Source organism: Podarcis muralis, chromosome 8, assembly GCF_964188315.1.
Source record: "Podarcis muralis chromosome 8, rPodMur119.hap1.1, whole genome shotgun sequence".
Lineage (NCBI taxonomy): Eukaryota > Metazoa > Chordata > Lepidosauria > Squamata > Lacertidae > Podarcis > Podarcis muralis.
The window spans coordinates 6,764,013-6,775,569 of record NC_135662.1 but is presented as its reverse complement, the minus strand read 5'-3'; the positions used below and the strand labels follow the sequence as shown (position 1 = coordinate 6,775,569).

At 44.9% G+C, this 11,557-nt stretch overlaps 1 protein-coding gene across 3 annotated transcripts in view; it reads right to left on the bottom strand.

Moving 5' to 3' along the window:
• Positions 1-11,557, bottom strand: part of AGO2 (argonaute RISC catalytic component 2) — a 49,930-nt gene that overhangs the window by 14,863 nt on the left and 23,510 nt on the right. For all 3 annotated transcript variants that reach the window (XM_028736095.2, XM_028736094.2, XM_028736096.2), the window contains exons 10-18: positions 11,394-11,516; positions 10,611-10,744; positions 9,276-9,460; positions 7,795-7,954; positions 6,683-6,773; positions 5,153-5,347; positions 2,005-2,139; positions 1,661-1,762; positions 168-367 (exon numbers count right to left, since the gene is read on the bottom strand). In XM_028736095.2, coding sequence (XP_028591928.1) covers positions 168-367; positions 1,661-1,762; positions 2,005-2,139; positions 5,153-5,347; positions 6,683-6,773; positions 7,795-7,954; positions 9,276-9,460; positions 10,611-10,744; positions 11,394-11,516 — 1,325 coding nt within the window. The remainder of the gene's footprint in view (positions 1-167; positions 368-1,660; positions 1,763-2,004; positions 2,140-5,152; positions 5,348-6,682; positions 6,774-7,794; positions 7,955-9,275; positions 9,461-10,610; positions 10,745-11,393; positions 11,517-11,557) is intronic.

Genomic DNA, 11,557 nt, shown 5'->3' with positions numbered 1-11,557 from the left:
GAGCCGGCGTACAGCTTCCGGCCAGCATGACTAAGCCGCTTCTGGCGAACCAGAGCAACACACGGAAACGCTGTGGAGCTAGGAGAAGCAAATTATACAGCCTCCGGGCAAGCTACACACAGATTTGCACTCTGCCCATTTCCATCAGTCCCAAGCAAGTTGCTCACCTATCATGTTCTTTATCCACCAGATGATACCTGGCTCTGAAGGCAACCAGGTGTGCATAGTATGCTGGTGCAGGGATTGAAACAGAACGAGTACAGCGTACATATGTATGACACAGTTGGTAGGTAAGGATTTGAAGCTCATCTGAAGAGAAACGATTGTCATCCCAGAGAACGTGGTAATGAGATGGCCTGCTTGTCCCCTGAAAAGAGCACAAAGAAGCAGAGGTTTTCTCCTTCCACTAGTCAAGACTGAACACACCACACTGAATTTCTATAAGCTATCCTATGAATAAATATAATATATATATATATATATATATACATATACATAGATATATATGAAATAATTCCTTTCATTTGAAGGAACCTATGAGTTTCATTCAAACCCCGCCCCGAAGCTTAACTATGATTTGTTTATTGCCAACAAGTCACAATCTGAAAAGCCATGCTTTGTTGTTGGCTAACAAATCTTGGTTTGTTTTAGCTATGGCATGTTAGGTGCAAACCTGGAACACTTTCATAACCAGAATTTGGCCACCTCACCTCAGACCATCACCAAGTTACAAAGGCACAAGGCAAGAGCAGCTGGAAAACAAACCAGGCTGTGGAGAACCAAGCCATGGTTTGCTTGATCGTCTTTGCGATATTTCTAGGTTAACTCGGCCACGGCTTGGTGTTAAATGAAACCAGGCCAATCTTAGTACAAACCTATTATTGTTGTTGGACACAGAGAGGTGCCCAAGACAGAGGAAGTTCAAAAGAGGTTTGACACATGCTGGGCTATAAGAAAAAGATTAAGTGAAGATAACTTGGTTCATCCCACTTTTGGAATGTGCACCAATTCAGAATTGCTAGTTTAGGGGTTGCCGCAAGCTTTTTGGACCAGTGGGCACATTTTGGAATTTTGATTTTGAAAGAGTGCTGGAGGCACCAATCACAAAACAGCTGCTATGGTAACATGGAATCCCTTCAAGATTTCTTTTTTTAAAAAATGTTTCTTTTTATACTTTCTAAACAGTTCATGAACCCCTATTTTTTCCAGGAATAATTTTAAAATTTATTCTCGTATGATATACCATTTATTTATTTTGAAAATTTATAAACCACTTACTAAAAATAAAATAAAAATCTCCAAGTGGTACACACATTCAATTATATATGAAATATAATTAAAATATACAAACCAATTAAAAACAAACATACATAAAACAATGGTTTTAAAATAAAACATTTAAAACAAATGTAACTCAACGATGCATCTGGACAGGCTTGCTGAAACAGAGGTTTTCAGCAGGCATCTAAAGCAGTACACAGTGAAAGCACTAATATCAATAGGCAGGGAGTTCCAGAGCACAGGGGCTGCCACACTAAGGGTATGTGGTACAAGGAAGAATAAATAATAAATCTAGGACACATACAGCTAAAACGCACAGGAGACAGAATAGTCATAACACGGTTGGTCTACAGAATGAGATGACACATTAAGAATATACCTGAATACCAGCATGACTACACAGATAGAAGTCAAACTCTGAAGGGTGGGTGATTTTTGTGTCCACTGTTGTACCTGCTGGAATGTTTCCGCTTTTCCCGACCTGTGCAAACAAAAAATAATGAGACTTAAGCTTTTGTTTCTTCTCGTCTGTACTATGAAGCTGCAATAAAGGAGCAAGCAAATGTGCATTTGCTTAAAAGGTTGTTTAGATGCTACAGTATAAATGGTTGATGAGCGTTTCTCTTTTACGATCGGCTTCTGCTGGATGGGGCTGGGCTACTTATTTCAACACCTTGCAGGCTGTTGCTTAATGTCAGCCTCTTTACAAAATGTGATACCCACCCTTTCATTTTTGTCTGTACAGAAGAGTCTGGTGTGATGCCTTTTCTGCACAACAATGAATGTGATTCCAGGCTGGTAGTCTTTTTCTAGCTTAATACATGCTTCTCTGATAGCCAGCAACTCATGATGGAGGACCTACAGGAAAAAAAGAGGGGAGGGGGTGCAGGAAATGTAACATTCTGAAATGTCACAAACACATAGACACTAGTAGGAAAATGCATTTAAAAAAAATAAAATCTGACTGTTTACATTTTCAGAGCTTGCTTCAGGTATTTCCCCTGCAGCAGAACAGGTGATCTTAAGACCTATCCTACATTCTTCACTTAATGAGATTAAACGAGATTGCTGAGAACTTGGAGGAAGATCAACATTATAATAAAAACCCGTATAGGTCCAGGCATGCTGCGGCGTTTGGCAAACACCACATTTTCCAGTGCTGTTAATCAGCCACATATAGACTTTGAAATCTAAGGTTCAGACAACACTGAAATGAAAGGTTTATGGATAGAGAGCGAGGGCCACGGACCTTGCCTGTACCCTTCTCATGTGCAAATCCCCCCAGCCCCTTTCTGTCCAATTGCAGCATTATACAAGCGTTTGAGGTACCCTCCCAAACTAATTTTGAGAACCCAGCTTTAAAAAAGCTTTCATATACATATATAAACCCCAGAGAGATACCATCATAGCTGCAACAAGAATACAGTAGGCCCACAATTCTGGGGATTGTGCCTAAAGCCAAAATAGGCAAAACCCATTGGATTCAATGGTGGGTGGGAATGCCAAAGTCATTTTTCCTGGAACCCCACACCTTCTCAACCCCTTCTTCTTATTATTATTATTATTTTAAATAGCCACACACGTAAAGCTGAATGAACACAAGTTGCGGGTTTTACGCATTCAAATAGCTCTGTTAAGGACTGATCCTATTATAATTTCAAGATTTTTGTGCTGGGGCACTCAGTGACTTTTATTCTTACAAACAGGTGTGCCTGGGATCAAGATTCCTTGGCTCAGTGGTCAGCCATTACCTGTGGTCTGCACTAAGCCCCTCCCCCCTTTCTCGAGTCTCTGGCTCTTGCCAGAGAGGAGAAGAAACAAGCAGTGAGAGACTCATGTCTTCTGCAGAATAAAGGGAGAGGGCTCTTCTATCAGCTCACACCAGGCAGCACTATAGATGGGGACTTCTGCCACTTGTTCAGAGCACAACATGATACAGTGGTACCCCGCAAGACGAACGCCTCGCAAGACGGAAAACCCGCTAGACGAAAGGGTTTTCCGTTTTGGAGGCGCTTCGCAAAACGAATTTCCCTATGGGCTTGCTTCGCAAGACGAAAGCCCATAGGGAAATCTCCGGGGACCTCTTTTAAATGCTAGCGGTGGGGAGCAAAGCCTTCCCCCCCCCCCCTCCGGCCTTCAGAAGAGGTCCAGGAAGGCTGGCGGGGGCCGAAAGGCTTTGCTCCCCACCGCCAGCATTTTAAAAGCAGTCCGGGATAGCAGGGAAGCGCTTCCCGCTATCCCGGACGGCTTTTGAAGGCAGGAGAGGTCCGCGAAGCCTGGGCGCGCTGATCTCAGCGCGCGCAGGCTTCGGCATGCCGGCAACTCACCGCAAGCAGCGGCAGCGCTGCCGCTGCTTGCGGAGAGGTCCGCGAAGCCTGGGCGCGCTGATCTCAGCGCGCGCAGGCTTCGGCATGCCGGCAACTCACCGCAAGCAGCGGCAGCGCTGCCGCTGCTTGCGGAGAGGTCCGCGAAGCCTGGGCGCGCTGATCTCAGCGCGCGCAGGCTTCGGCATGCCGGCAACTCACCGCAAGCAGCGGCAGCGCTGCCGCTGCTTGCGGAGAGGTCCGCGAAGCCTGGGCGCGCTGATCTCAGCGCGCGCAGGCTTCGGCATGCCGGCAACTCACCGCAAGCAGCGGCAGCGCTGCCGCTGCTTGCGGAGAGGTCCACGAAGCCTGGGCGCGCTGATCTCAGCGCGCGCAGGCTTCGGCAAGCCAGCAACTCACCGCAAGCAGCGGCAGCGCTGCCGCTGCTTGCGGAGAGGTCCGCGAAGCCTGGGCGCGCTGATCTCAGCGCGCGCAGGCTTCGGCATGCCGGCAACTCACCGCAAGCAGCGGCAGCGCTGCCGCTGCTTGCGGAGAGGTCCACGAAGCCTGGGCGCGCTGATCTCAGCGCGCGCAGGCTTCGGCAAGCCGGCAACTCACCGCAAGCAGCGGCAGCGCTGCCGCTGCTTGCGGAGAGGTCCGCGAAGCCTTGGCCGGACAGCTTTTGAAGGCAGGCGGGGGGGGGGGGAAGCAAAGACTTTTGCCCCCGCCAGCCTTCAGAAGAGGTCCTGGACCTCTTCTGAAGGAGGGCGGGGGGCAAATGTCTTTGTCCCCCCTGCCTGCCTTCCCGGGAGAGCGGAGAAACGCAGCGCGTTTTTCCGCTCTTCCGGGAGGGCTTTTAATGGCAGGCAGGGGGGACAAAGACTTTCGCCCCCCGCCAGCCTTCAGAAGAGGTCCAGGACCTCTTCTGAAGGCTGGCGGGGGGCAAAGGTCTTTGTCCCCCCTGTCTGCCTTCCCAGGGGCTTTTAAATCGCCCCGGACAGCGGAGAAGTCCTCCGCTGTCCGGGGCAATTTTAAAATGCCGCCCGCCAGCATTTTAAGATCGCCCCGGACAGCGGAGAAGCCCTCCGCTGTCCCGGGGTTTTTTAAAATGCTGGGGGTGGGAAGAAAAGCCCTTGTCCCCCCCCCCCAGCCTTCAGAAGAGGTCGGGGGACAGACTGTCCCCGGACCTGGTCTGAAGTCGGTTTCCCTAGGAACGCATTAATTGATTTTCAATGCATTCCTATGGGAAACCGTGCATCGCAAGACGAAAAACTCGCAAGAAGAAAAAACTTGCGGAACGAATTAATTTCGTCTTGCGAGGCACCACTGTACCACCATTTTGATGGGAGTGTTGGACAACAGCCTTGGACCTGCCACACTTGCTCAGCCTAATCTACCTCACAAAGTTATAGCTACCCCCAAAGTCCTTCAAAGAAGGGTGGAAATACAAATGTAAGAAATAACCATACATCAACAAAAGCCATCTATGCAACCCTTCCTAAAACAATGCTGTACAAAGAACACAGCAAAATGTAAACATCAAAAGCGTATGTGGGGGGGAAGATAACCTGTTGGAATTGCCCCTCAGAAACACCATCTCTGTAGAAAATAATCCGAGTTGGTTTGAATCGGGTTGATTTGTAGAACTGAATGAGCAGCTCCCTGACCATGGCAGCCAAGTCTTGGATGATCTCTTGGCGGTGCTGCTGGACTCTCACAGTGGCACAGTATCGATTAGGGTGGGCATCCATACTACCTACAACCTGTTGGAGAACAGGAGAGTTGTTTCAATGAGCTGGTTCATCTAGGAATATGGGGTAGAAACAGGAGTTACCTCATATCCCGTTTCCAAGCAAGTCTTCCAAGATCTTTAAGAAGAGTTTGGATTTGATATCCCACTTTTTCACTACCCGAAGGAGTCTCAAAGCGGCTAACATTCTCCTTTCCCTTCCTCTCCCACAACAAACACTCTGTGAGGTGAGTGGGGCTGAGAGACTTCAAAGAAGAGTGACTAGCCCAAGGTCACCGAGCAGCTGCATGTGGAGGAGCGGGGAAGCGAACCCGGTTCACCAGATTACAAGTCCACCACTCTTAACCACTACACCACACTGGCTTTAATCATTCTAAAGGTGGCATTTTACTGAAGTAAACTTCCATTCAGTCTGCTAGGCTATCCTGTGTAGATGCCACCCTCTCCTTACAAGGAGGGAGGCAGGTGTTTGTCCAGCAGCATGGTTCCCCCCTTCCAAAAAAAAACCATGCAGATTGGGGTTTTCTATTCCTTCCATGCCTAGAAGAAACAGAGGCTCTGCAACTATCCTGAAGCTTAACAGTGTCAACAGGGAAGACAAGATAGACGTGTATAAAATTTGTGTGGTATGGAGAAAGCAGATCTCTCTTTCTCCCTTTCAAAAAAATACCAGAATTTGGGGACCTTGGCAACTGTAATACTACTATGACACATTGAATGCAGAGAAACCTATCTGAGTAATATGATATTTAAGGAGTATTCGTGAAGTAGGTACATGTACCAGCCCAACAAGCCTGTCACATCCTTAATTCGGCTACGAGGGCAAGCCACTAATTTACATCCAGGTTTAAAGAACCCACTGTGACCAAGCAAGGGATGCAATATTGAACCTCAATATTGTCTCACCTTGCATCCTCACCTGAATCATTTGCATGGGGCAAGAAAAAAGACACATTTGTGAGTCCTGCTTGGGCTCCCTTTCAGTGAAGGAACAATGGACCAGGAGCAGACTAAGCATTGACTACTGCTGTCATTATTCTTCATTTCTCACTACCTGGCTTGCAAACAGAAACCTCATCTAAATATGATTAAACTAGCAGAAGGGAACAGACCCGGAGTCTACAGCCACTCACTACAAATGCATGGGAAAGAAGGGGTCATGTTTCAGCTCCGGGATGTAACCTTCAAAAAAAACTACTGGACAGAGAAGATGGCACCACAGTGTTTTGGTCCACTGGGAGGCACATGAAGAAAAGGAACTGCTCCCTTGCTAATGCAACTACTGAAAAACACTGTATGTGCGGGGGGGTGGGATATGTTTGATGTGACCGATACACAGTTTACTCACAGCAGCAATGGATGGTTTTTTCCCATCTCCAGCTGGTGGATGAGTGACATCTGCACCCAGGAAAATTACAGGTTGCTGAAATACTGGAGGCCTAGATAATAAAAATAATAATAATGATACCGAATAGTCACATAGTAAGTTAACAGTCAGTATGGTAAGCCCACTTTTTATTGTTCCACAGTGGCATTACCAAACAGGCAGAATGGGAAATGGCTTTGCGCTAAGCTTCTAAAGGCACTCCAATGTGGCAAGAGTCTGGACTGCTTTCAAGTGCCTCTGGAATGCAGCATGATGTCAAGGGCAAGACCTGCCCTTTCCTCAATTTGGGGTGGGGCAACTACTGAGGCCAACCAAAATTTGTAGACATGCCAATAATACATGTGGATGCAATGTACACCCTTTACACACACCCGACATTGATGGACCTGTTATTCAATAGCTGCTCCCCGTTTTAAACTTGGCAAAGAAGAAAAGATTGCTTATCTTTACGAAAGGGACTTATACTTTGGTTCACAAATGCATGTTTCTCTTAATTAGTGGGAAACAAACAAACTTTAAAATGGCATTTCCCATTTAGTCACTCTTTGGGGCATTACCAGATATATATGCTTAATATAGTCAGGACTTATTTTTGCAGCCTCTAAAGATGTGTGCCCAGTTTTGGGTTTTTTTTACTCCCCCCATCCCACTATTTCAGCTTGAGACGCACCCAACCCTAGCATGTTTATCATAAATGCAACTCTTAGCAATCCCTCAAGCACAATGCAACAAGATGCAAATTTCTTTCAAGTCTAAACTACGTATTATTTTCCATTGGTTTTATCCTGGCCATCAGGATTCAATGAACAAGGCAACTTTCATTTTGCGCTCTCTCTCTCCTCCAGCTACAGAATTAATCAAGCATTATGTGTATCAGATTCCAGGTTTTTAGTCTCAGTATGTTAATTAAAATCTAGCCATGGAAATAAACTTTTTTTAAAAGCAGTCCTACAGGACAAAAAAAACTATGTTGCACTGAATATAGCTATTTCTCAGAAAATTAGGCTGCAATGGATGTGCACATTTATAAACTGTCTACTTACTCAATTGTTTACACACAGGAAACCCCTTACCTTCCCTGAGGCAGTAAAATGTTATTTACTCCTCCCAGTTTGACATTGATCTTTAAGCACAGATTGGAAAGTGTCTGTGGCGTCGTTCTCTGCACATTTTTCATCTGCACACACTGTGTGGCCATGCCGAGCACAGTATCACCAACACGCTTCACCTCAGCTGCCAAGTGAAAGAGAGACCCAGTCAAGTCACTCTGGCACAGAAGATTATCAGACAGACTACCTCTCGATATGAAAATAACCATACATTAAAATCAGGAACACCAGAGTGTTTTCTACAGATGTCCCTGTCATCTAATACAAGTTGGGGGGGGCGCTTCTTGGGGGGGGGGGGGCTTCTCAGTAATGATGGTGCTCCGATTCTGGATGATCGCCCCAAAGAGACTCACCTAGAGTTTACGATCATTATATTTCAACACCAGGTAAAGACATATTTATTTCCCGTCTTATTGCTTTACAGATGCTGCTTTAAGATCTACTGTCTTTGTCTGTTATTTCACCAGTTTTGCTGTGTTTTTCTCTCTCTCTTTTTTTTGCAAGCCAACATGGGATAGTATATAAACACTTATAATAAACAAACAAGTTTTGTATATAAATGTAAAATACACCATGTTATCAACTTTCTGTGGAAAAGGAGTATGTGTAAAATAACATATATTAAGTCTATGAAATGGGATGTGATTTAAATAATGCTGAGGGTTTCATTTCAAAGAATTATTGTATACTAATGAGCATGTATTCCCATTGCTGTTATTCACCTTCCAAAATGATTGGGCAGGTCTCTGACAACGTTTATTGAATGGGCTTCTGATGCTTAGGTGATCTTGACAAAAAGACTGCTCAGCAGCATACACACAGAATACCACACACACATACAAAATTATTTGTATGCTGCCTTTCCAGACTTAAATCCATGCTTACAACATGAAAAAAGTACATACTTACAAAGATAACAAAAATTAGTCATAAGCAACAAGCAAAACGCATCAAAAAGCACACAACCAAACTGAACCATTTCCACATGGCTTAATCATAAGATGATCTAAATATAAAGATTAATATCAAGAGCAGCAGCAACAAAAACCCATTAAAAAAAACCCCTAATTCCTCAGTTCAAGAGTCTGTTTAGCAGCCTCAATTACTGAAGCTGGAGTCAGCCAGGGCCCCGCCTTCCCCGGCCAGGTGTGAAATGGCCTGCAAGACAGGGAGCAGCTCTTCCAGGACTCACAGCCAAGATAAACACAAAGCTTTCTTCCCCTGATGCTTATCATGCTACTTCAGAAAAAAGTGCAAAGCCAAACAGTCAATATTGCACTGCACACCAGAGAACTACATCAGGCAGTTCCTCTGGGAACAGTATGCTGCTGCATTAAAGGAAATCTGTACAGAAACATCTAGAACACTATGAAATGCCAAGGCAATAAAAGGCCACACTGCATAAATTTAAATAGGTAAGTCAAATGTAACCCCTATATACTGACCATAAACTGGAGTTTTTCCTGGCAGAATGACTACTACGAGCTGCAATCCGGCGTAAGTGTTTTTTAGATGTCGGAACATTGGTTCCACGCTATCTGCTCCCTGGGCATATTTACAGAAACAGGGCTGACCCTGGATGGGCATTCCTGCATCTCGTGATATCTTCCTCAGTTGTTCTGTGAAGGACCTAAGAATAAAAATGAATCAAGGCACACATTTAAAGGAATGGAACCAGCACTTGACACTCATTACAACCAATATAGCCTTGTTGGCTTGAGTGACACCTGAGTGTCTGCAATTTCCATATTTCTGATTATAGAACTCTTCTATTTCCATCCTTGGGGAATCCTCTAAACACTCAGGCCTATATACTGCTGCCAAGCAGATTCATGCCAATTCCTTTCCCTCGCAAAACAGCTACACTCCTACATGCAAGCAGCTGCACATACACTCCAAGGAAATAAGCAGTGTCTATATTCCCAAATGTGAACACGCACTTCAGGTTTCAGGGACCAAAACTCTCCTGACAGTTTATTATCAATAGTAAATTTGGAGTGGTTTATAAATAAAACTAGTATTTATTTACCAAAGTACATGGAACCTTACAGTTTCAGAAGCAGGGGACAAATCCATGTCCAAACACTTTAAGGCTGCATTTCTATGCATAAATGCTTGGAAGTAATAGCCCTGAAGTCAGCAGAAGTCCTTTCCAAATTATGGTGCCTAGGTGCAGTCTTTACATTTTTGCAGTTCCCATTTCACACTAGCCAAATGCAACCGTCTAGCCTTAAAAGTATGCAACATTTCTAATACGTATCTGAAGAAGTGTGCATGCACACGAAAGCTTATACCCAGAACAAATTTAGTTGGTCTCTAAGGTGCTACTGGACAATTTTTTCGTTGCCAATAAGTAAATGAATACAGTGGTACCTCGGGTTAAGAACTTAATTCGTTCTGGAGGTCCGTTCTTAACCTGAAACTGTTCTTAACCTGAGGTACCACTTTAGCTAATGGGGCCTCCCACTGCTGCTGGGCTGCCGCCGCACGATTTCTGTTCTCATCCTGAAGCAAAGTTCTTAACCCGAGGTAATATTTCTGGGTTGGGGGAGTCTGTAACCTGAAGCGTCTGTAACCCGAGGTACCACTGTATTTATTTGTATGAGATATCTGCTCCCCAATACTTCAATTGTATTAGTTGTATTTCTCACATTTCTGGAGGAGTGCATAGTTCTGCTGTTATGTTTAGAAAACTAATGGCATGCTTAATACTTTCAGAAACTATGAGAACACATTCAAAATCACTACCTGAACACGACTTCGATCCCTAACAAACTTACTTAAGGTGGACTTCAGTGCACTGGCGCTGTGGAGCAAAGCAAGCAATTGCCCAGACCTTGATTTCAATTCCAGTGTGAAACTGTTTGTTCCTCATATCCCAAACTCCTTGAACTGGTGTAGCTATTGCTTTGTTCTAGAAAGAGAGAGAAAACATAGTAGTGAGTGGTTTACTGCACAAAATAGCTCTGTGCTGCAATGGCTTTAAATACCTCGGTATCAAAATAGCAAGCCTCTACACATTCTGGGGAAACCATTAAATCTTCCAAGGCATCTTGATCAGTCTCCCCCTTGGCCAGGAGTAAATGCATCCCAGACCCAGAATAAACCATGACTTCCGATCTCTGTATCCTTTTCCCTGCACACAACAAACTACATGTACAATCATCCACGAGCTATATTGGTAACATCAGTGGAAAAGACTGTCAGGGTAACTGCATCTATTGACAATACATATTTTTCTTGGCCAAATGCTAAAGGGCACCATTTGAGACTGCAAGATCTTCTACGGTATCACTGGAACAACTCCAAGAGAAAAGTATGTGCAAAAGATTCCCCGCACTGAAACCTCTCCACTGGGAAGAAATAGGGGGACAAGAGAGTAACCCACCCTCCTGTAGATAGATACTCAAGAGTATTCACATAGCAGCATCTGAAAGCCACACACAGTAAAATCTGAAACTGTGGCTAAGTACAGCACTAACCATTATTCAACGTCCTTACATACAAACCGGGGGGGGGGGGGGGTGATCACTGCAGATCCCACAGGATCTTGGTTTACATACCCTGCCTCCGTAGAGAATTGAAGGAGGCTGTAGGACCCGCCCAGTCACATCCGTCATTTCATCTTTCACCATTATTCCAAATTCACGAACGAAAGGGTCAGTATTAAAACTTGCACTTCGCATCTAGAAACGAAAGATAAACCAATGATGAGACAAATCCTTCA